This window comes from Pezoporus occidentalis, unplaced genomic scaffold, assembly GCF_034315485.1.
Source record: "Pezoporus occidentalis ecotype Australia unplaced genomic scaffold, CSIRO_AGI_Poc_V1 ctg276, whole genome shotgun sequence".
Classification (NCBI taxonomy): domain Eukaryota; kingdom Metazoa; phylum Chordata; class Aves; order Psittaciformes; family Psittacidae; genus Pezoporus; species Pezoporus occidentalis.
The window spans coordinates 358,550-381,446 of record NW_026914675.1 but is presented as its reverse complement, the minus strand read 5'-3'; the positions used below and the strand labels follow the sequence as shown (position 1 = coordinate 381,446).

At 47.9% G+C, this 22,897-nt stretch overlaps 1 protein-coding gene across 7 annotated transcripts in view; it reads right to left on the bottom strand.

Moving 5' to 3' along the window:
* Positions 1-2,250: 2,250 nt before the first annotated feature.
* Positions 2,251-22,897, bottom strand: part of PTBP1 (polypyrimidine tract binding protein 1) — a 28,602-nt gene continuing 7,955 nt past the window's right edge. For 4 of the 7 annotated variants that reach the window (XM_062625084.1, XM_062625089.1, XM_062625088.1 and 1 more), the window contains 13 exons: positions 17,186-17,261; positions 16,102-16,271; positions 14,945-15,091; positions 13,590-13,760; positions 12,758-12,868; positions 12,257-12,431; positions 11,399-11,488; positions 9,960-10,102; positions 7,263-7,296; positions 6,635-6,727; positions 6,060-6,276; positions 5,731-5,808; positions 2,251-5,340 (listed from right to left, as the gene is read on the bottom strand). In XM_062625084.1, coding sequence (XP_062481068.1) covers positions 5,208-5,340; positions 5,731-5,808; positions 6,060-6,276; positions 6,635-6,727; positions 7,263-7,296; positions 9,960-10,102; positions 11,399-11,488; positions 12,257-12,431; positions 12,758-12,868; positions 13,590-13,760; positions 14,945-15,091; positions 16,102-16,271; positions 17,186-17,261 — 1,638 coding nt within the window. In that variant the 3' untranslated portion in view covers positions 2,251-5,207. The remainder of the gene's footprint in view (positions 5,341-5,730; positions 5,809-6,059; positions 6,277-6,634; positions 6,728-7,262; positions 7,297-9,959; positions 10,103-11,398; positions 11,489-12,256; positions 12,432-12,757; positions 12,869-13,589; positions 13,761-14,944; positions 15,092-16,101; positions 16,272-17,185; positions 17,262-22,897) is intronic. The other 3 variants (XM_062625085.1, XM_062625086.1, XM_062625087.1) reach the window with 3 other exon arrangements.

The window sequence follows — 22,897 nt, the reverse complement described above, 5'->3', positions numbered from 1 at the left end:
GGCGAGGAAGGGGCTGCGGGTCCCCATCGCACCCCAGGTTGATGGGGAGGGGAGGGGATACCCCGTCAATAGAGACCCCCCCCTCCCTGTGCCGCTGCCGCTGCGCTTTCCCACCGCGTTGCCGTGACAACGCGGGATCCAGCACCGCAGCATCCGGCACCGCATGGGCCTCCCCGTGGTGTGGCCCCCCCCCCGCCCCGACACCCGGCGATGGGCCCATGGCACCGCCAATTGGATTAACGGTGGAGATCCCAAAGCCTTCGCCTTGCAAACATATGGATTATCCTGCATAACCCCGGCTCCGTGCGGGAAAAACCACCCCGGGATTAGCGGGAGGATCGGGGGCAGCGCCTGCCCAGTGAATGGGTTGGGGGGGGATGCGATGGGGCGGGGGGGGGGGGGGGCTCAGCACCATTCGGCAGCAGCACAAGGGTCCTGGGTGAGCCCGGGGGGGTGAAGCGGAGCCGGTGGCCGAGGCCGGGTGGGAGGGAAGGGGGGGTCCCAGCAGCCCCCGGCGCCGCTCTCGCGGCTCCTTGCGGGGAGCGATGGCTCCACCGCCGCTTCCCGCTGCCTCTGACCCAGCGGTTTCCATGGCAACTGCCAGCCCCGCACGGCTCCCGCAGCGCTGACAGCCCCCCCCCCCCGGGGAGCAGCACCCCCAGCAGCGATGCTTGGGGCCCCATTGGGGGAACAGGAGCATCCGCATCCCCCTGCATCCCCATCCTCCTCCATCCCCGTTCTTCTCCATCCCCATCCTCCTCCATTCCCATCCTTCTCCATCCACATCCCTCTGCATCCCCATCCTCCTCCATTCCCATCCTTCTCCATCCGCATCCCTCTGCATCCCCATCCTCCTCCATCCCCATCCTCCCAAGGCTGGGAACCATTCAGGTCTCCCATTGAGGAGCCCCCTCCACTGTCACAGCAGTGTCCTGATCACATACAAGGTCAGCGCTGGCCCTGAGCTGGGGGGGGGGTTCACAGCCCCCATCCCCTGCCCCATCCCATAGGAACAATGGCAGAGACCCATCCCATCCCATCCCGGGGCCACACTGACCCCACCGGGGCCACTCCGGGACGCACGGGGTGTTCCTGTGGATCCATGGGCAGGATCCATCCTCGTCGGCAGCAGCCGTGTTTCCACGGCAACGCAGCCCCATCGCCATCAATATTTGCCCGCAGGCAGCGCTGGGAGGCCGCAATTCCTGCATCAGGGAGCTAATGAGCCATGATGCCAGAGGGACAGGGACGGGCATGGGAAGCAAAAGCATCCCCAGGGAGCTGCTGGAGCGCCAGGCCGGCAGCGGGAGCTGCGGATGCCGGTGCTGCTTTAGGGTTCAACCCCTTGAGGGTGTAACGACCACCCCGGCGTCAACCATCACCAACCGCATGGCTGCAGGGGGCAGGAGCAGCTCGATCCCATGGGAAGGGCCAGGTCCTGCTCGGCCGTGCTCCCACCCCAGCAGCCGTCACAAACCCTGTTACACTTCAGAGAACACCAGGGATTCCTTCCAGCAGGCGGAGGCTCCATCAGGGATGGGGTTGGGAACCCTGGAGGCTGCTCCATGCTCCGCACTGATGGCCTGGGCACAAAGGGAATGTGGTCAAGGACAGAGCACAGCAGAGCCATGGAAGCACCAGCTCTTTCCCACTGAGGGATTCATCCATCCACCTTTCCCCCTGCCCCTGGGCATCCTCCTCCAGACTCCTGCTCCCATCACTTCCCTGCTCCAAAGCTCCCTGCTGCTCCGTGATATCCAAGCACATCCTAAGGGCCCCAGGCCCAACGCTGACTGCTGGGAAGGAGCTTTAACGAAGCTGAGCACACAGGAAAGAGCCCAACTCTGCTCCGTGGGGAAACAAACGGGTCCAAGATAATCCTGCAGGAGACAGCAGGGAATGCCGCTCATGCTGGCCGGGAAGCGGCAGGCCCTCCAGCCAGAAAGCTCCAACACATCTAAAGCATGAAACTAGAGAGTATTTGACTGGGAAGTGGGTTATTCCGTGGGTATTAGCTGGAATATAGGGAAAGTTTAGGAATGTGAAGTAAAAAAAGGCAGAGTGCCAGGTCGCAGCTCCGCTCCATGGCTCGTCAGGATAGGACACGCAGCCCAGTGCCCTTTCGGGCATCACCACCACCCGCTCCCCATGGATGCGCACGAGGAGGATCCCAGTAACACAAACCAAGCTGGAATTACGTGAGGAGGGAAAAATCAGAAGCAAAACAGGCACAATAAAGAGAGAGGGAAATCAGAAGCAAAGAATACAGAAGAAATTTATTGAAAGCACAAGTACAGACTGGCCAACAACTGCTTTCTACAATCTGAACAGTAAATAATGGAGCTACAGAAAGGTACAAAGGTTGTTATAAAATAGTTTTAATTTCATTTCTTTTTGCATTACAAACATTCGTTGAAAGAGGCAATGGAATTCTGATGGTGTGGTAACACTTCCCCTCCCCACCCCGCCTTCCGCAATACTGAACCTGGAATCGCTGTTATCAAAATATACAATACATCTGTTTCACCATAAAAAAACCGGGTTTTGCTGCCCCCTCATGTCTTACAACAGGTATAAAAAAAGTATAAATATGTACACCCTTTTGTTACTCACATTCTTTACATGCAAACACAGGGATCCAAAGGAAAAGACCCACGGGCGCCTGGTCGTGGGTCACCTCCATTTGCCTGCACTTGGTTCCAGCCCGTGGGGTGACCGAAGCAGCGGTCAAGGCACCCCCCCAGGGGCAAGTCTCCTTCCAAGCAGCCTCTTCCCAATGCCCTGGGAGAGGCTTCTCAAACACATTTCAGATCCAAGCCCGGCCCCAGGGCTGCAGGGGAATGGGTTTGTCACCTGGGGAGGGACACCCACCACCAGACGCCTGGGTTTGCCCTCCTGAACGTTGAGGTGCTGGCAAGGAGGCGCGGAGCTGCAGCAAGAGGCTTTTGCCCACGTTTTGGGGTAACCAAACCCGGCAGCGCCGGCACAAGTGGGGCAAAGCTTCCAAGGAAGCTGGTTTTCCATGCAGCAGCCAGACCCCCCCCCCCCTCCTGTCAGCAGCCCAAGCTGAACCCTCACTCAGACCTCACGCGCTTCTCCAGTACAATTCACATCCTTGAGAGCTCAGGGAGGAGCTACGGCAAGTTAAGACTTTTCCAAACACTCAGTGCCAGGCAAGTCAAGAGCTCCCACACTAAGCCAGGAAATCCTGACTTGCAACACACTAAGACAATTAAAAAACAAACTTTGGTCCACAATTTGCAGAAAAAAACAAAACAAAACAAAACAAAAAACCCTGAAAAAAAGTACAAGATTCGTGTTATTTTGCATCCGAACAGGTTGCAGGTTAGAGGGAAAATGTAAGGCAACATCGGATCACACGAAAGAGAAGGCAGAATGGCCCGGGAAAGAGGCAGAAGCCAGGAAAAACAAATACATGGGTTTTCTTGGGGGGGGGGGGGGGGGGGGGGAAGAAACCAATCTGCTGCAATCTACTTTTAATAAATTCCCTTCCTATAACTTAGATCTGGGCTTCGAGGTTAAAAAGGTAAAACCTTCACCTGCGTCCTTTCCTTTAAGGCACAAGCTCTTTGTGCCCGTCACCTCCACCGCTTGGCTTCCCAAGTCTTGCTTTTTGCTTCCGGTGTTTCACGGATCTCGGTACATTCCTCATCCTCAGTCATGACCTCAGCCTGCAACTAAAGATTCCTGCCCTACTGATTTCAATTACCAACAAAACAAAACAAAACAAAAACCAAAAAGAGAGAAAGGAAAAGTACAGTATAGAGGGTAATAGCACAAAGGAGTAAATTTAGAGTACGTTTATACCATCTTACCATTCTATAAAAAAAGGTACTTAAAACTATTTCTTTTGCATAATAAAGAGATTAGAATATTTGGTCAACTGGAAATATTGCTATAGGCACAGATGACAGCAACAGCATCCAAAAGTATAATACAAGAATTAACACCCCGCCACCCCCCCAAAAAAAAAAAGCTCAAATGCTGAAGACATGCTATAAGAACGATGGCAGAGCTACACTGGTCTTGTTAATCTCAACTCAGGGGCACGAAGGTGGCTCAGGGGAGCACCTTCCTAAACGTGGGATATCCCATAATTCTCCGAATCCTAGCCGAGTATTTAGACATAGATATTTACACACACGATTTCTGAGAGACTCGTAATGATTCGTCTTCACAAGTGTCCAGCAGTGGTTAATTTTGTCTCTTGATGGGAGGCTCCCGCACAGGCGGAGCCTCCGGCGCTATCAGCAATGGAATGTCAGTTGGGTTTGGGAACATTTCCCCACCCTGGCCCCTTCTGCTCGGTCCCAATGTGATGGATGGGCAAAGGAACTCCCTACTCGGCAGCTTGCAGATGGTGATAAAGCAGGAGCAGAGTGGGAAGTGGCACGAGACACACGATACTGTGCACACGGAGACATTTCACAACTGCCTGAAGAGTCAAAGCCCAATATTTTCTTTATCCACTTTGCCACCTTCACCTCTCCACCACCACAAGCTGATCCCGTTAAGCCAGAGCTCACTCATTGCCCTCAACTCTCCCAAATCCACTCCCTGCAGTTCAGATGTTTTCCCCAAAGAAGGAACAGGTTTTTAAGGCACAGGACAGCAGATGCACAGTTAAGGTAGGATCAACAGCCAACTTCTCACAGTGCTGGGTGAGTTGGGAGCTCCTGGACACCACGGGTTTGCAAACTCCTGACTCGAAAGGCGCTCAAGTGAATTCACACAGTGGTTTTAGGTCTTTCAAGGCATGGATGGGTAAAGAAAATAGACAAGGCATCAATGTGAAACCTGATCAACATGGTAGGATCTGCTTTTTGGAGGAAGGAGGGGAGAAGGAACAGCAAGGGAGAGGGGGAAACTTCCCAGAGCAGGTTCCAAAGTGTAAACTTGAACTTGTGATTTTTATTGGAACAGTCAGGATTGTTACCCATCACCGCAAGAGGAATTAAGATTTCACTGGGTTTTGTTTTTAAAACCGGTAAACCGATTTCTCTCTAAAAAAATAAAAATCTCTGGTCTTTTAAGGTCACTTCAGCTGCATTTTTAAAGTGGCTTTTTTTTTTTTTTTCATGGAATGATGGAAGTTGAAACCCTCGTGTTCAGCCTTTGAAGAAGGCCTAAGGCTGAACCCAAGAGGTTTTAAGTCAAGTCCATTTTGTCTCACGCCTTCCAAAGCTTTAGATGGTGGACTTCGAGAAGGACACACGCAGGTGATGGTTCTCACCCAGGTCATGGTTATGGAGGTCAATGAGGGACTGGATGGCCTCTTCCACAGAGCCCATCTGGATCAGAGCCATCTTACGGTCCTTCCTGACAAGACAGAAGGTTAATCAGGATCAGCACCACCTTGTGCTGAGCTTCCCCAACGTGACACAGTGTTTTCTGATCGAACACTCAACGCCAGCAGGAAATTAACTGCCCAGGAAACTGCAGTATCCTTCCTTTTTACATGCAAGTGCCTCTCTCCATGAAAAACAGGCATATCCAAAGAGCTCACTTGGCTGCCTTGGTTTTCAACCCATACCATGCACTTAATCCAGGGTTATTCCTGAATTCTTTACTGCAGAGAACCAAATACTGCATCAGTGACGGTTCTGCTCACCTGAGCCCGAGTTGGAACTCCCTCAGAACAAAGTACTTCTAACCCTTCTCATACTGAAAAGCCCAGGGTAAGGACAGGATGCAAGACAAAACACTTACTGGAAGAATTTGAATCCTTTGACCACCCCACTGTTGCTTGAAAACAACATCTTAAGGTCTTCTTCAGTTACTGAAGGTCTGAAACAGAAGGTTTTCCAGTCAAATGTATGCTGACAGGCTAAATTCACCCCTAGAAACAAATCCTCATCACAGCCTTTCCTAAATTCTCTACCAGCAGCTCCTTGAGCTGGCAAGGCTGAGAGAACAACGGGAATAGGGGCAAGCTCTCCTCCTGCTCACCCCATAAAGCTGCCTGTGTTCACCCTGCCACTAAATTTGCAGCCCACTTTATACTCAGCTACAGAGGAACTCTCCAGGAGGATACTTACGGAATGTTGGACAGATGAAGAGTGGCAGAAGGAGGAAAGATGTTCTGGAAATTTTTGGAGCCTGGTTTCTTGAAACGATGTAGAGGAGAATTCCCATAGTCCTTTGTCAGGCCGTGGGTTTCCTGCCCCTCACGGGGGAGCTGGACTGTCTGGTGCTTGGACAGGGTGATACGGATGGGCTTCCCGTGGAGCTTCTGCCCATTTAAATGGCTCATGGCTGCAACAGTTAAAGACAGCGCTGACTGCAACAGGCTTCACTCCTTTACTCAGCTACACCCATTTCATTCTGGTTCTTCCCCATGCAGACACCACATCCTCCAGGAGCTGCAGGACAAACACTGGTACTCTGCTTTCCTGCACTGTCTGGTCCATTCTCCCTCTGGGTTTGCTCACCCAAATCAAGCACACCTTTCTCCAGAGCTGCCCCAGCCTGCACTATGTACACAAGCAAGCGCACGGACACATTCAGGTTTGGGGTCTTTGTTTTGGAGGAAGAGAAAGGACTGATATTAAAGCTTTAATTCCCCATGAGGCCTCTTAATGCCAACAGTCTGATACTGCTCAAGCCTGCTTACCAAGCTGGGCCTGGTTTCCATCAGTCATCTGAACGAGGGCATTCTCTTTCTTCTTAAATAAAATCTTCACCCTCTGCACATCACCATAGACTCCTTCAATAAGTGAGGAAAGAAGAAGATTCTTTAGGTAGGGAAAAAACCCCACAAAGTCTTTTTAACTTAATATTAGCTAATCAATCCAACAGCAAAAACATTCATTCACAACCAGAACTGATCTCATTCCAACCATGGTTACTTATTCTGCTCTAGTTAAGGAAAATTCTTATATAGCAGAATAATAATGGAACAATACATTAAAGAAAAGACACTGGGTTTCAGCAAAAAGCAAAACTCTTACTGCCAGAAGACTGGACAATTTAGCATGCTATCACCATTTAAAACTCTTCTAAAAGGCATGCAAAGCAATAACCCATGCATAACTGAACATAAACCAAAAGGCAAACTAAATTAAATAGCAAACTTTAAGTAAAACAATGTAAAATAAATGAAAACAAATAAAAATTACGCATTCAAAACCAAAAACTAAAGCAAACTGCAAACTGTACATTTCTGAAGTATCAACAAAAAAGTAAATCTCAACTAAATGAAAAAAAAAACAAGGTAATAAAAAGTGTGAATAATAACATACCGAAAAGAATAAAGAGGCATTGGGGTGTAACTCTCTTTAGAGAACAGCAGAGCAAGGCAGCGGAGGGACAGGGAAGAGGTAAGGAATCGAAGGGGAGAGCGAGGTTGCACAAATCGTCCACAACGAGGAAGGGCAGAGTCCCCGCAGGAAATGGCGAAATTGGTTGATGGATGATGAAGTTTTCAAGATGGTTAATATTGAAGGGCAGGTTGGTTTCCGAAGAGCAGGGTTTATGGTTTTTTTTTTGGTTTGGTTTGTGTTTGTTGGGTTTTTTGTTGGGTTTTTGTTTGGAAGGGGAATGTTTTGTGTTTTTTTTTTATTGTTTTGTTTCAAGCAACAACAGGAAGCAGAAGTACCGTGCAGTCAGTTGGCAAAGAAATTCCGGATCAGGGGAAGAAAAAAAATTCAGGGATGGGGAGAAAAGAAAAAAAAGTAGCAAAAAACACAGGTCAGTAAATACATAAGGAAATATGTAGTGTTCCATCAGTCAGATTTATAGAATTCTACATACAATAACTCGTTTACAGAAACAGTTAATAGGTTTTACCTAGTGGAACACAATGATAAAGAAAAGGCATTTTTACTTAAGATATACAAAGAGGTAAGAGACAGTATCACAACCGAGTGACTTCTACAGGCTTCAACAGTCAATTCCACTGCAATGGGATTCCCTAAAACTGGATTTAAAAGTATCTGCTCCGATTGCAAGAATTTCTTAAGGGGAAATGACTTCACAGCTCGGGTCAAACCCAGCTGCATTTGCTGCTTTAGGCCCGGAGACTGCAGAAGTGCTCCATGCTGTGCAGCCCAATTCACTGCCTTTACGGCAAGAGATGGCTCTGGATGAGCAGCTGTACCACTACAAAACCCCTCAAAGGTCTGCTAAAAGCTCTTGCTCCAGAAGAACTCGGTATCTGGTTTGCAAGAGGCCTCCAAGGCTTGAGCTCACCACATAGAAACCCCAAACTGCTGCTATGCAGGCAGCTGGAAAGGCATGAAAAACCTCTCTGCTCCCAGCACTTTGTATTCCAAGTCAAGCCAGATTTCTTCCACTCGTCATGGAAAGGAAAAAGGGAGTTATTTCAGTTTCCACAGTTCCAAATCAGGGAAAACCCACCTACGTTATGGCAGAGCAGTCACTCCAGAGAAATACTGTCTCTTAACTAACCAGTTGTGGCACAGGTAAGTTTCTACAACACTGATTATACAGGCAATGGAAAAAAGTTTCATGTCTGTTAGTTCACAGCTTCAGTACAAGTATCAAAGTCTCTCTAGCCCAAAGATAAGCTGGATGGATAGTGAAGAGCTCACCAAAAACAACAAGGCATGAAATAACTGCTCTCTCCTACTTCACCAAGAACTGCGTGCACCGTTCAGACACTGCTCGGAGCTGAGAACTCGTGCAAGTTTAACAGGTCCAGCACAGCCCTTGGGCCTGCCACTGCCACCCAGGCTACCAAATCCTCCCAGGAACCACACTCCTGACAGCGCTGGTTGAGAATAATGTCACCAGCTCCTAACGTTTGGGACTTCTGTTTGACCAGCAAGTCATGGGAGCGAGGCAGCGGTGACACCTCCTGGGATGGCAGAGGAGTTCCTAGGTAGAAGAGCAACTCATCCAAACCAAAGCTGTATCCCAGTCCCTGCCATTATTTCATGCCCTGGAGAAAACAGTAATGACAGATAAAAAGAGCAGTCTGAAAATATTGAGTCAATTGGTTCATCTCATCACGAGTTAAAAACACTTTGATCATTCATCACATCCAGGCTTTCCCTTTGATGCAAAAGAGGTTTTGTGGTTACTCTGACATCACCGGTAAGTTTGAGAGCTTTGCCAAGTAGCATTAAACTTGTGTGCACAGTCCCACCAGTTAAAGGGGTTTGCAGCAGAGACTCTACTGCACACACTAGAAGATTCTACACTTTCAATCCAACAAAGAGCCAAAAGCTGACTGAAAAAGTCCAAGATACCCACATCACATTCTCTTGTGCTGCTGTCTTTAGTGAAAGATTTTTGTTCAAATATTATTTGCTGTATTTTTAAAGGAATCCAAATATTTCAACTCACTAAGTTAAGTAGAATTGAAAATGTGAACTGTGAGCTGTTAAGGGGTTTAGCTAAGGAAAAACTTCCAGGGATCTTGGAAAGGGAAAATGTGCAAGCACATGGCAGAGGAAATACTGCACAGGTACAAGGTCAAGCTGGCAGGCGTCCAGACACTACACAGAAAGAGCAAAGGTCAGAACAAAGTCTCTCTGTAGTTCTGAATTAATGTATTAAAAACTAGAACATGCCAAGGAAAAGAAAGCATGGACATGACTATTCTGTGACCCAAATGACACTACTCCATGGGAATGGCAGGGAGACTCCAAATAAAAAGAGGGAGGAAGGGACAGGCATTGTAGTCTTTATGGGATGAGAGCAGGCAGGCAGCATCCTTGGCTTTGAACCAAAGAAGAGCAAGGTTTTAATTTGAGATGGACTTTCTCATTTCCCTTCAGCAACTAGAGTACTGATCTGCTTTGAGTTTGAGAGCTGGCAGAGCACAGCAGCTGCTTTTCTAGTTTTGCCATTTCCTTTAGGTTATGGCAGCATTTCACTTTCAATGACTTTCAGCACAATCTGTGTTCAGAAAGTGAAAGCAGAGGTAATAGAAGGAGGAGAAAAAAAAAGAGTAAAGTTAGGACTCCACTAACCTCAGGATTCAGACTGCTAACCAGCAGCACACAGTTCCCTGCCCCAGTGAGGCCGGGAATGGCAATCCGTCCTGCTGCAGCCGCTGCAGCTGCTGGGATAGCCAAAGGAGCTAGTGCTCCATGAACACTTGGAACTGTCAGGCCTGGAAATTAAAGAATATTAACCAGTAAAGAAATTAACAGCACGTACTCTAGTGTATTTGCTGCACCAGAAGGGAGAACAGCACCTTCTGTAACATGCAGGTCATAATTCGAACCACAGTGACCGTGTATGCTAAGAGCAAGAGGAGCCTCCAATTCTGGTGCTGCAGGAAATGGCATGGTTTGTGATGGGATTTGCTCTTGCAGTGCCTGGTGCTTAACGGGTGCCTCAGCACTGTCTGGCTGACTACAATATGCTGCATGTCTCACAAGAAGCGGAATCAGCACAAAGCCTCAGCTCTGCTGCTGCAGGAAAGGTATCGCACACAGTGCATTTGGAAGGGTCTTTCCATCCAGTGCATGCCAACACACTTTTGTTCTTTAACCATGCATCTAACAGGAGGTGTTAGCTGGTGGTAGGCTACCACCAGCTCATCTCTTCAGGAATGGAGAAGCATTAGTTTTATTTACAGGCATTTCTAGGTTGCTCACAGTAACTGCTGGCACCTCGCTGCATTAGCTCTCCAAAGGGCAGAGCTTTGGAGCTCAAGAAACACCACTAGTAATCAATATAATCCCTCCTCCACCTGGCACAGGATATTCCCCCAACAGGGTATTAACAAAACATTAACAGTTCCACTCTTAGATCTGTGCTGCTTTGTCCTAAGCAAGGAAATTCCATCAAGTTCCAAGGAAGTCAACAGAGTTTGGTCTGCGATAAAAACCAAAGCAGACCTTGTTTAGTCTGGCAATGCAGTAAGTGGGTTCAGCACCTAAACCCCAAGCCTTGAACCTCAGGCACTTGGCTACTTCTGCAAGTAGTAGTAATTTGTTACCTGCAGGATGAGCTGCAAACTGCCAGTGCAGCTCCAACAGTGCGTGTCATATGGGTCACGTTTAAACAACAGCTTTACTCCAAATATTTAGGGAAAAATGGACAAGGATTCCTTGCTTTTGACCACATCTACGGCTGTCAAACTGAGCTCAAACCTCTGTAATAGCAGGAGGAAATCCAAAACATTTCACCCCCCTTCCCATCTCCCCCAGTTATTTTAACTACTGCCTTTACTGACTTCCCCATCCTGCTCCCAGCTTCCCTCTTTGCCCTGGGATACTTCCTTGCCAGAGGTACTACATCTGCATTCTGAGTTGAGCTTACCTACTGAAACACCATTTCCCTCTGTGCCCAAGTGCCAGCATTGAGAATTGACACCACTAACCTCCCAAAATATGGCTACTTAGCTTTAAATCATCAAGATGCTTCAGCAACAGAGAATCTATATAAAATTTCAACTTACGAAATACAGTACCTGCAGCCTGAGGAATTGCAAAGGCAGGAGGAAAGCCAGTTCCTGCATATGGAGAAGGAGAGATTATTCCTGGGGCACCTGGGAAAGATATACACATTATACACAACACCCAATAGCAAGAAAACCTCTAGACTTAGCTGGAATGTCTCGATTTGGCCTTCAACGCATGCATTCAGTTGAAAGCTAAACCCTAAACCAAGCCTCTAATTTAACACTGAGCTTCAAGACACTACAAGAACGATTCCCCCTTCCTCTAACTCTGCTGTTAACAAGACTACAAGCTAATAGCTCCTGTAAGTGCCTACCCACCCCAGTTTTCCAAGTGCAGCTGACACCACCCCAAGTTCATACTGTTGCCAAAGCAGCAGATGGCACCAGAAGCCCAGACAGCTGCAAAGCCTCAACCAGTCCTCACCCCAATGAAGAACAGCTTCCAAAGCAGCAGCAAGCACCCATAGCCACAGGGACCTACAAGTAGTTTGCACTACTCTGATCCAGTGGTTTCTATGTTTTCCTCCTCAGTCATATTCCACAATTCCGTATGACCCAATAGAATCATAGAATGGTTTGGGTTGGAAAGGAACTTAAGATCACCTAGTTCCAACCCCTGCCATGAGCAGGGACTCCTTACCCTAAGACCATGTTGCCCAAGGCTCTGTCCAACCTGGCCTTGAACACTGACAGGGATGGAGCATTCATCACTTCTCTGGGCACCCTTACCCTCACCACCCTTACAGTAAAGAACGTCTTCCTTACATACAACCTGAAAATACACCCAGATTACATCCCCTCCCCTTCCCCAACTGCCACATGCATCGGTTCTGTGCCCACTGCAAGGGTTCTTACCAAAAGCAGCTGCCATGGTCTGATCAAGAGGGGGCTGGCTGTCCCCAGAAGGTAGGTCCGGTCGTGTGTAATCTCTGCTCTTATCATTATTGTATTTCACATTGAGACTTGTGAGCTTTGAGAAATCTATGCGCAGCGTGCAACAGGCATTGTAGATGTTCTGTCCATCTAAAGACTGCAAAGAAACAAACCTTTCCTTACCCAACATGCATTTACCCTGAGATCACACAGAAGGTGTTACAACATCCCAGTTACCAGGGCTCTGTTGGGACATCTGCAGGTATCCCCCACTGTGTGGAGAAAGCACCACTTCATCCCCGAGACCCCTTCAGCGTTCTCCCGTTAGCTGCACCACTCCTGCTCATGGGCAATGCTCACATAAACCCTGTGATTCCCCCGCCCCAGCACCCCAAAACACTTCTAACATTGATCCTAAACTAATAAAAGCAAACCTAAAAGTGAAAATAGTTCAGGTATTGGCACTACAAGCACACTACTCACCAGTTTGGCATGCTGAGCGCTCACTGGGTCAGCATATTGCAGCAGGGCCTGGAACTGGTGGTTCTTTGTGAAGGTGATGATTTTCAAGACCGTACCAAACTTGGAGAAAATCTGTAAGAGAATATTTGCATCTCTTGTTAGCTCCTTTCCAGCGAGTTCATCTCATATTGATCTCCATGAGTAGAAGCAGAAACAACAAAACGTTATTCCTTCGCCTTGTCAGCTTTCCAACTTCAAAATGTAAGGCTTTAAACTATACTTGCATCATGGCATCCGACTAGAAAAACACCGGGGTGACCCAGCTGTCTCCTTAAAGTGTCTGTTAGGAACTTTTACACAGGAAGGTTCATATACACCTTCCCAAACTGAAGCTTTTCCAAGCATTTCAGAGCTGCTTCAACGCAGTCAAGCTTGCATTTTAAACACAGAGATGAAATTAAGCAACTGCAACAGGAACTTGCCAAATAAGCTACTGCCCAACGACCTCCAGGCACAGGATTGGTTTCCCCCTACCCTTGCAGACAAACATGAGGCAGCTACTTCTGCTAAACCCCAAGCAGAACTTGAAGAGCCATCCTGAAAGCAGAACTGTTTTCAAGTAATCCAAGGAAAATGGACCAGCAGCCAAACCTCTGGACATTAAAGTCTGGCCAGACTGGAAGCAAAACCAGAGCAATCTCTGGTAGGTGTTGGGGTCTCCAGAAGACTTTTGGCAGCTGCGTTCAGAGCTTTTATCATAGACGTAAACCCACATCCTGTTAGAACACAGACATGGCAAACACAACCCCTCCTTCCAGGACCACCTTCAAGAAGGTGTGATGCCAGGTTTTACCTGATGCAGAACATCCAGAGCGACAGGATAGAAGAGATTCTCCACAATGATCCTCAGGACAGGGCTCTGGCCAGCCATGGCCATTCCTGCATCCACGGCTGCGGCAGCGGCCGGCAGGGCCAGGCTCCCCGGCGGCGCCAAGTTCACGGCTTGCAGAGCTGCCTGAGCACGCTGCAGAACCAGACGCTGTTAGACACACATTTGTGCTTGCACGACAGACACATGCAGCTTTCCTTGAGCTTCCTGTCTGCAGACTGCTAGAACTCAGCAGGGAGCACAATGCACAGAGCAGTTTATGGCTCCTAAGGCTGGGGAAGTACTGACTTTGGCAGGTTTTGAACACGGGCAGTGCAGACCATCCCCATCAGTGAGAGCAAACTCAGTAAAATAGCTTATTAGCACTAGCATAAGTACTACTTTAAGTACTTTCTAAGGCCAGAACCTTGCTCAGCATCTACTGACGCAGCAGAATTATTCCACTGTTCGGGGAAAGCTAGGCTCTTCTGGAGTGAAACTCCATCTCCAGAATGCTACAGAAGCTGACAGGACTGAATAAGATTAATGCCCATCTGTATTGGGACCCAAGAGCAAGAGCTGCCTGGGAATTTACTCCTTGTAGAGTCCCTCTTGCTCACACAACACTGATGCTCTCACTGTCCTGCATCAGGTGCTGGCTTTGTTAGATGCACCCACAAGTAGCTTTTTCACCTGCACAGCATTAGATGCTCTGCTCCTGATGAAACTCAGCCTGAAAAGTGAGAGGCAGCAAACTGGGTGTACTGGGTAGCCACCCCGATAAGGAGCCACAAGTAACTTGAACTTCTTTCCAGTGCTCCTGTCCTGAAAGGCTGCCAAAAGCAGCCGAGTCAAAACAGGGAACTTCTTACCCTTTGCACAGCAGATCTTGCACATAAACTCCAGACAGCCCAGCCAAAGCCTGAGGAACTGCTGTGTTCCTGTGCTGCCTGCCTCAACACCAGTGCTTCCCAGCAACAGGCTGCACTCTGCTGCATGCTCCAGTTTTGCCCATCAGTTTCATTTCATATAAATTTTGAAGACATTAAGTAAGTCTTCGGATCTGTACTCGGTTACTGTTTCTACCTAAAAGATGCTAGGCCACCTTCTATCTCCTATTCACTTTGCATCTCCTTCCCTGACATGAAGCAAGATTTAGCAGCTCATTTAAGAGTCTGCTGAGACTTTGGATAAAGGCTGTTATAAGAGACTTTGCTCTTTGATTGTTAAACCAAACCTTAAAGCCCTCCTAGGCCTACACCAGCAGCACAACTCAAACCAGCTGCCAAGAAGTGTCTCTCCCTCCCACCTGTACAACAATGTAAAGAACAACAACTAACAGCTTGGTTTGAAGAGTTGTCTGTCTTCAGCTCCTTGTGGTTAGAGAACTGAATGTAGACGGGCTGGCTCCGGAGGACTGGAGTGACAGTGGTGTAGTAGTTCACCATGGTGTTGGCTGCCTCCTCCGTGTTCATTTCTATGAAAGCCTGTGCAGAAGGGAAACCCAACAGACACATCAGAGTCAGCACAAACTTGGCAACAGCATCACGCTATGGCTGCCTTTAGGAGGAACTTCCAGTTGAACTGCAACTGGATTTGATTTTCACAACTGCATTTCCATGCAGGTTTCTGTATATAGGATTAAGAATCGACTGTACGAAGATCAAGGGAGGATCTTAGCTGTCCAGAGTGATTTAATGTAATGTTTCAGCCTCATCCTAAGATCTCCATGCTATATATATTTAGGAAAGTGGCAGAAGCGTCTGCAGGAACAAAAGCAGCCAGCAGTCATCCAGATTCTTAACACCTGTCATTTAAGCAACTCCCCATACTTCTCTAAGCAGCAGCAAGCCCACCCACTGCTCTGTGACTTTATAGTCTTCTACTTCAGAACAAAAGCCTAAGGGATTGTGGCAAGTCATTCCATTAAGTACTTACATATAATCACAGCAGGTGATATATCAGAGGCACATTTTCATAATTAATATTAAAGACAGAGTATTTAAAGAGATTATTAAAGCTGGCTTTGCTTTTTTACTCCTTCATTTGCAAGACAATTTTAGTTACCAAATTAGTGCACACCTTTTGCATTACCCAAGAGTGGTTTGGCTTTACCCATCTAATTCATTGTACCTGTAAAGGTGTCCCTAATATGCAAAGTTACACTGGTGGTTACTCAACTGTCAAAGCAGCTTGAGTGAAAGAGGCCAACTCATGTCACTGCTGTCCAAATAATTTACCTGCTCTGCAATTTAGCAACCAGGCACAACGTTGATTATAGGAGACAACCTGCAATTATGGACTTAGCTCCCTGCACAGCCTGAAAATAGTATTTTCTACAGCTCATGGGATAATCATGGAAAAGTCAAATAACAGCATGCAGATGTTATTGACTCCTAATACTTGACAGTTGTTTAAACAACTTGGGCCTGGTTTACAGATGACAAACTCATCAAGCCTTTGCCACAAGCCCCGCCTGCAATTACAGAGACAATACCTGATTTTTGCCTTTCAACATGAGAAGATTGGTGACCTTGCCAAAAGGTAAGCCCAAGGAGATGACCTCTGCCTCCGTGACATCACTGGGGAGCTTACGGACATGGATTACTCGGGATGGGACTCCAGCACTTCTATCACCTTTGAATTTTTTGATGTCGTTTCCATTAGCTGGGAAAACAAAGAGTTACCCAAAACTTCAGCGCTTCTCACACCCAGTCTGTGCTCCCCATCCCGTTATTGCTCTCTTACAGAGAAATTCCATACACTAATTCCACTAGAATCTGAAGACACATGGTTCTACTTCACCCCCTCACCCCCCCCCCAAATGACACGTTGCAAATGACGTTGCTGTGTGCCACTGCAATAGAATCAAGCCTCCAGTGGCCATTTCACAGCTTGTTTACAGCACACACACACCCCTCTAACTCTGTGTAGGGCTGAGCCTCTGATGATACAGCACTGTTCAGATCCTTTTCACTTGGTCTGGCATCCTTAGCAATGAAGCTGTTTCAAAGGCGCATCTTCAAGCAAGTGATACTCTTAAATACGACCCAAACTGTCCTTCTGGGTCAGCTGGATTGTCCACAGGGCAAAGGCTGCTGCAGCACAGCACCAGAGCTGGCCCAGTGTGGCAGGGAGGCCATGGGCAGGACATGAAGGTAGCTCCAAGACAGGCAATTCAAGGCACGGACAAGCACAGAGGGCAGAACTCTGGACTGAGCACCCATGGATACTGCCTTGGGTGGGATTCCTGACCTCTCCATAGGGTCACACTCCCAGAGAGCAGCAAACTATTCCATACAGCCCAAATAACCCTAGATAAATTCAACTGTGCTTTAAAGTTTAGAGCAAAACCTGCACGTTCTAATTTTGTAAAAATCATTTTAGCAACTGGTCTGCCCCAATTTTCTTCAGTCCACTAAAACTCACACAGGTATAGGGCAGAAGTTTATTATTACTATTCAGCACTGTCCTACAAAGGCCTAGGAAAACATCAAAACTAAAGAGGTTTTAAAACCCAGACCTCCTCCTAGTATCTGCAACGCTTATAAAGCACTGTTCTTTTTTAGAGGCAACATTACCTGCAGAAGAATTGTTGTCGTTCATGATAAAGGGTCCGTTAGTAACACAAGTAGGGAAAAGCTCGTCAGCTCCCCGCTGGAAAAGAAAAGACGAAAGGTAAACTGAGAGCATTTCTACTGAGCTCTATTCAGGTCCTCCTAAAGCAGAACAATTGAGCCTAAGCTGTAGAGAAGCTGAAGTGTAAGTGAAAACATACTGAGAGTGGGCAGTGAACCTCACCTCCATAAATTAAATATAAGTAAGATCCAATTTAGTAATTGAGTAGCACTATCCAGTATCTTTCTGCTAAGCATTAGGGATCTTCAGAGCTGAAGCATCATTGAACTGTCCAAAGCCACTAAATGCACTGAGATACACCAGGAGGATGGGAATGCAACACAACAGTCCCACGGGTGAGGAAGAGCAAACCGAACAGGCCCCCTGGCATCCACTGAGGGCACAGGAGGGTTACGAGGAGCAAAGACATCTTAAGCAAAAGACAAATTACCAGAAGCTGGCCAAAACTGTGTGTGACTATAAACTCCAGTTACCAGCAGAAGATGCAGCTACAAGAAACAGAGATGTGATCCCTTCCCTACCCCAAGAAAGGGTAGGGCAGGAATGTAATGTTACTGGCAAAAAGCTACTTTTCAGATTTCACAGCAGAAATGGGTCCACATTTAACAATTTGGATTCTAGTAGAGAACACTGTCCCTGGTTTGGCATCCTGTAGCCACAATGCCCAGAACAGCAGCACCATCAAGTCTCCGAAAGCACATGTAGGTCCACAGGGACTAAACCTTCAGAATCCCATCCTCTGCTACCCTGCACCTCAGGCTTTGCTCCACATCAGCATCAACGTGGCTACTGGCAAAACCAAACCCCACAAGTAGCACAGCGTATCCCAACATCTGGATTCTGTGACTTTGCTCCCTGCAGCACTGTGGAGGGAGAAAACATCTGACAAAGCAATTCTAAACCAGACTGTTCCTACTAGGATTAGACAACAGCCCCTGGTACTGCAGAGCTTAAGAAACACGTCTGCTCCAGGTTTTTTAGGAGCTGTAGGTGTAATTCCATCTGCTCACACAAAAGTCACTCAGCCCAACTGCCTCCAAGCCACCCTACGTTACCCTAACCCAAGCAGGAGCTACAAAAAACACTACTAAGACTACAAATCACTTCTGAGCACAATCGATGCTTATATACATAACACAGCTTAAAATCAGGATGGCCTCATTACACAAAACAACCCCAAATCCCATTGTACCCTGTGAGCAAACACAGTAATACAGATGCAACACGAAGAAGCATTTCCTCACAATTCTCTACATTACTCTTGCAGAGAAATGCCACAGTCAAAGGCTTTCACCAGCAGAAAAAAGAACAGAGCTCATGTCTGCCTCGTTTAGCCCCCCCCCCATCCTGATGGAAACGTGCCCTGCTTCACCCTGTGGCTACCAGACACTCCATCACCCACCATGCCCTAGATGTGGCAGCACCTGCAGAAACACTATCTGTGTGACAACAGCAGCTCCCTTCCCTGCACGCAGGCAGAAGTAGGTCACACAAGAGCCCCAGCTCACTGCAGAGCAGACACAGCACTTGTGCTTTCAAACCCTGTGTTTCTCGTTTGACTACTCACTGCTGGCTCTTCAAACGACAGGCTCAAGGACTTTGATCTCTTGAATCCAAGGAATTAGGGCCAGGTTCCACCCTCGTGGTTCGTGCGTTGCTGCTGGTCACCTGCAGCACTGACCAGTTCTGCCAAGGCTGTGGGCACCAGGGAGGTCATTCCCTCCTGACATGGTGCAGGAATTGGGAATGGGCCTTTTTACAGCTCTTCTAATTAGCACTTGGATTCCCCCAAGCTACTCTGGGAGGCTATTCCCTGTGATCCCAGCTTTTTGATGACTCAAGTTCATGCATAAAAAATCCCCAGCACTTTACTGTAAAAACACTCTTGTGCCTGAGCTCCTGCAGCCACTCTGGGCATGGCTTTACTCTGGGGCCTGGGATGCAACTGTCAGCTATTTACAAGCACCAGCCAGCAGCAGACAAAAGCCCTCCCAATGCAGACAAGTGTTTACTGGCCTCATGAAACCCCTCACATGAGGCCTTAATGGGCCCTGAACTGTAGAAAAAGGGGTTCCTGAATAGCAGCTTGTACATTGGTGAGCACAGAGAACTCCAGCACTCCCAGCAGGAAACAATGCATCTGTGCAGGGGCAGCCCCTGCAATCCACCACGACAACACCAGGAGAACAAGCCACATATTTGGCTCTCACGGAGGCAACACCAGGAAACTATAAACTGGGAAAACAAACATTTATACTATTATGGAAAGAATTTCAGTTCCCTGAATTTCACTTTCCTGATGACCTGTTCAATAACAACATTTTCTTGCATACTGCAATCTTTACCTGCAGGGCACACGGACAAAGAATGCTTCTGGCTGCTGGGTTCCACATGTTCATGTTGCTTTAATGAAAGAGCCACTTCAATCCACTCCCCTCTTATCTTGGAGACAGTCTCTGCTGCCTACTACACCCAGAGCCAGGAGGCAGAGGGGGACGATTGTTCCACATCAAAAGCAGCAGCAGGCAATTTGTAAGCTTCCCAGCTGGAAGTACGTGCAAGTGAAGAGGGAAGGCTACAGCAGTTGGAAAACTACTATTATTCCAAGGGCTCTTCTCTACACAAGGAAGTTCACAGGCAGTACATGCAGAACTCTGTACAGTTATACCCACACTCTTCCACACAGGCTTCCTTTGAAGATATCACTTTTCTAGGGCAGCTTTACCACGCGCTGAGGAGTTACACCAAAGAGTAACACTGAGCACACGGTGCTGCCAAACCTCCTCCAACCACAGGATGCTGCATCAAGGACAACTCTTCAGCGGTGTTTGTTCCTCCTCTGCTGCTCTTGGAGCTTATCTCAGATAACCCTGAGAAATCTCTAGGGAGGACCCAAAACCCACCTGGTCCTTGGAAAAGGTTTAGAAGAGTTTTTCCACCACCACCACATCCATTGGGTGTCCTGACTGATACTGGGAAAGCCAAGCCAAAAGCGACTGATTCGGAGGTATTGTTTTATTCAGGTTTAAAACCACACAAACAGCAAGTAAACGGCTGTGTGGGTGCTCAGCAGCTCGCCAGCACCAACCCACACCTCCACCCCTCTACCTCCTTCAGCTGTGACTACCATGGGGAGACCCAACCGTGCAGCAACAACTCAAGACAGCTCTTCAGATCCTCAAGTCCCCATCCCTGCTCATAAGAGGCATGGATTCCTGTTGACATTCACAGCGTGCTCACAGCAATGGCAGCCTTCACTTGAAGAAACAGATCTCCTCTTCCTCGTCATAGAAAACAACCCCCACTCTGCAGCTCCTCCCCAGGCTGCTCCCACCACAGTATCACCAGGTAGAACCTGGCCTGGGAGCGTTTCTATGACAGCAGCCTTCTTTGTTTGCACTCCTGGCTACGAAAGCTCGACTGCTCGAGCTGCGTTCATTTACTCCCAACACCCCTGCTCTGGGTAGTTTTGCCATCAACGATTTAGTTCCCTTTTCTGAGTTAAAGGCAAGGTAGATTTTTCAAACAGTTCCTATTTTTCTAAGTTAACTTTCAGGAACTTTGATCTTTTTGCTGTAGTTTTAACCAGGCTTTCCCAGCTTAAAAAGCAACTCTCAATTGCCCCATTGCTGCTAGGATTTTACCTGAACCTCGTCACTGTTTGGAGTTAAGCCACAGATTGTCACAACTTCTGCCAGCATACATATATGTGCTACAGCTGCCCCATGTAATCCTTGATCAGAGAAAGGAAGATGGCAATAGCCAAACCCAGGTGCTGCAGGAAACTCCTGGCTCATGAGGAACCCTGCAAAGAGCAGCAGCAGTCCCAGCCCTGACTGCAGAGCTGCTCTAGCGATGAGCCATAGCAGTATACCTCCTTTTGGTGCAGAACAAGGTAGATGTAGGTGGTGTACAAGCCATCACCTAAAAGGTGCTTCCAGGAAGTAAAGCACCTTGAAAATCCCCCCTCTAGGAAGAAACCAGTAAAAATCTGGACTGTTGGAAGTCCTTGGTTTGCTTAAGTTCAGATAAAACCCGTCTCAAGTCTCATGGCAGAGCACACCAGCATCCTTCTTCCACTTCATTTTGCCCCAAGTTTGTAGGATGATTTTAGAGCCAGTAAAAGGCCACCAAAATATTCTGCCCAAACGACATAGGGATCATGGGGAAGCTCACACCGACCCTTTGCTTTGATGAAAGAAGCAAAAACCATCGTGTCTTTGAGCTCAGACAGAATGGAGTGCTGCTGAGGTATGCTCCGAGGGCTCGCATGAGCTCAGCCCCAAAGGAATGTGCTCCATGCTGCAGTGCTCAGCTCCAGTTGGTTCGCAAAGGAACTAAGAAGAGAAATCCAGGCTGGTGACATCATCATTCACACTCCAGCTTTTCTTGCTGAGAGATTCAAGAGCTAGGAAGGAAATTAACCTTAAACTGCTCGAAGGATGCCAGCTTTCCTTGCTGTCCCCACAAGACTGGTTTCCAGCAAGGCTCCCTCGTGTTACCCCCGTCCCATCTCCTGCTGCCAACACTCTTGAGTAACGTAAAGGTAAAGCAGCGTGAAGAACATTGCCATCTGGGTCACAAACAGCACACCAACTGCATCCTCCTTTGGCCCCAGTAAAGCTGGAAATGTCTGATCAACACAAGGGAGCTTCAAGACCCTGCAGACAGCAGGCCTGGGCCAAATGAGACACTGCAGGATGCTGCTGTCCATCTTCAGTGTCACGTAACCTCTTGCTGCCAAACAGCTTACACAACCTGATTTGAACCTACAGTTTTTTTGGGGGGGTAGAGGGAGAAATACCAATTTCATTCATCAAATAGCTTGTGGCTGATTTTTATGTACCAATTCAAATAGAGCAACCCCTGCAGCATTTGTCAGATTAAATCTAGCCCTGTAGCTGGTATATTCCATCCATGGAGGAGTCAGAGGCATCAGCCTGTCTGGCAGGCCTTGAGTAGGTCCTTTTTTAACTACACTTTTTAGCTGGGGCCAAACAATGTCACCTACCACTTACAGCCTCTGAAGTTGTTCTAACCTCGCTCTTGCCTGCACAAGATTGAGTCCGATACCTTTCCCAAAGAGCCAGCATGGCAGACTTCCCACCAAGATTCCAACAGCATACTTGGCTACACACACACATTGCACCTTGAAACCAGGTCAGTCGGTCAGAGCACTGCAAAGAATTCGGTGCTTAGGAAAAGTGTCCTACCAGGTGTACTGCCACAATAGCTGGTACCATTTCTAGTGTACACAGGTGGGGCTGTGAGTGCAGACACTGGAAGCTCAGGCATTACATGAGAGCAGTTGCTCACACAGCCCAGCGTGAGGTTGTGCAATAAGGTGCACTACCAGCTCCTCAACCCACTCACCCCAGCAGCCCCTCCCTGACTTTCTTTCTCAGTCTTTGCTACTATGGAGACACCCTGTAAAACAAACCTGCCCTTTGAGCAAACAAAAGGTGTGGCCATTTCAAAGGGCCCCAAATTCCTGAGCTCCAAGGGCTGCAGCAATGCAGTCAGGCTGGCTTTGCAGGGCAATCCACACCCAGGCTTTATGAGGTTCTGCTCCCAAGCTGAAACTTAACTGCTCCTCAACCTTGAGCTTTTACATCCTGCAGCTGAGCAGACAGGTCCTTGGTGAAGCACAGGAC